Raw genomic sequence first — 1,733 nt, 5'->3', positions numbered from 1 at the left:
TACAGCAGTTCTCAACCTGTGAGTCGTGACTCCTTTGGGGGTGGAACGACCCTTTCACAGGCGTCACACGATTCATAACAATAGCAAAATTACAGTTATGAAGTAGCAATTAAAATAATTTTAGGTTGGGGGGGTCACCACAGCATAAAGGGTCGCAGCATTAAGAAGGTTGAGAACCACTGCTCTACTGCCTTTCTGTTTTCTGATTTACTTATTTCTGCTCAAATCCTTATCATTTCTTTTTTGAGTTTCTTTCAAGTTGTTCTGTCCTTCCTTGATTGTGGACACCACAATATTTTTAGTAGTTCTCACTTTACACAATATTTTCATAGAAAATTATACCCTTAGATCTCAGTCTCTCCAAAAGAGATGTTAGTCTGAAAAAAAGGGGTGGGGGAAAAATAATACTAATTTGTAAATTATCAAGGGTTGGTGGGGAAGGGTGGGGAAAAAATGAGCTGATAACAAGGGCTCAAGCAGAAAGAAAATGTTTTGAAAATGATGATGGCAACAAATGTGCTTGACACAGTGGATCTATGTATGGATTGTGATAAGAATTGTACGAGCCCCCAATAAAATGACTTTTTTTTTAAATGACTCTTTTAAAAGGTGGGGGGATGAGTTTATTTTTCTTCCTTGCATCTCCTGTAACAGGATGCTGAAAACACAAAATGTAGAGACATTTTGAATGATGACTTGATAAAGCACCATTTCTTCTCATGCAGTGTGATTTCGGTTTGAATTTGATTCTGTCCGTGATGAGTAAAGCATCAGGATAGCTTATTACTAAGTGGTAGACTAGTGACAACCTTGGTTGGTTGGTTGGTTGGTTTTTAAGGTAGGATAACTTTTTGATTAGAAGAATAAGCTTTGGAGTCACTGGCAGAATGGATTCAAATCCAAGCTCTACCTCTTCACAGCTGTGGTGCTGGAGCTTAGTAACCCTCTATAACCTCCATACAAATACACGTCAGAAACGTTTATGTGATGTAAAATTAGGCAACACGTGCACAGCATCCAATAAAAGTATTATTATTGAAAGAGATTGAATTGTTTCCTTGTAAGTAAACTTTGCTTTCTGTTAACATGTTAGGTCCTGGAATCCTGACCCAAGCATTACTTAAAACTGGTGCCAGAGTGGTTGCCCTTGAAAGTGAAAGGACCTTCATTCCACATTTGGAGGTATATTTTCATTTCTTAAGTACATGTTTCATAAGAAGAAATGATTGTTCAGTCATTACCTTTCAGTGGTTTAGATTTTAGCGGGTTTAATCGAATTAAGCAAATGATTTGTTTTTATAGAATAACACTTAAGGGCTACAGTGTATACTCGAGTATGAGTCGACCTGAGTATCATCCAGGGCACCTAATTTTACCACAAAAACTGCATTAAAAATGTGCTGAGAAACTCGGCTTATACATGAGTATATATGACATGTCTTAATTACTTTGTTATCCCCAGAGATTAGAACAGAGTAGGCATTCAGTGCTTGCTGAATGGAGGACTAAAACATTGAAGGTTCTGATGCTTGCTTGTAGTTCTAGCTCTGTTACATACCTAGTCGGGTGATTTTGAAATAAGTATCTAATTGGTTTCCCCATCTCTACTATCCTATGCTGGTCTGCTGCCTTCTGTAAGCTTGGAATGTAAACAATAATATTAGGTTAATACGACTATACAAATGCTAAGGCTTGAGAGGCAATAAAGGTATAGACAGATACAGTTCCTAAAT

General features: G+C 37.3%; 1 protein-coding gene across 1 annotated transcript in view; it reads left to right on the top strand.

Annotated features, from left to right (window-relative positions):
* Window positions 1-1,733, top strand: part of TFB2M (transcription factor B2, mitochondrial) — a 30,938-nt gene that overhangs the window by 6,226 nt on the left and 22,979 nt on the right. The window contains exons 2-3 of the mRNA XM_045298206.1: window positions 1,094-1,182; window positions 1,463-1,566. Coding sequence (XP_045154141.1) covers window positions 1,094-1,182; window positions 1,463-1,566 — 193 coding nt within the window. The remainder of the gene's footprint in view (window positions 1-1,093; window positions 1,183-1,462; window positions 1,567-1,733) is intronic.

Source organism: Echinops telfairi, unplaced genomic scaffold, assembly GCF_000313985.2.
Source record: "Echinops telfairi isolate 266 unplaced genomic scaffold, ASM31398v2 ScPeMD7_7424;HRSCAF=8462, whole genome shotgun sequence".
Taxonomy (NCBI): Eukaryota; Metazoa; Chordata; class Mammalia; order Afrosoricida; family Tenrecidae; genus Echinops; species Echinops telfairi.
This window is presented reverse-complemented; position numbering and strand designations above follow the sequence as displayed.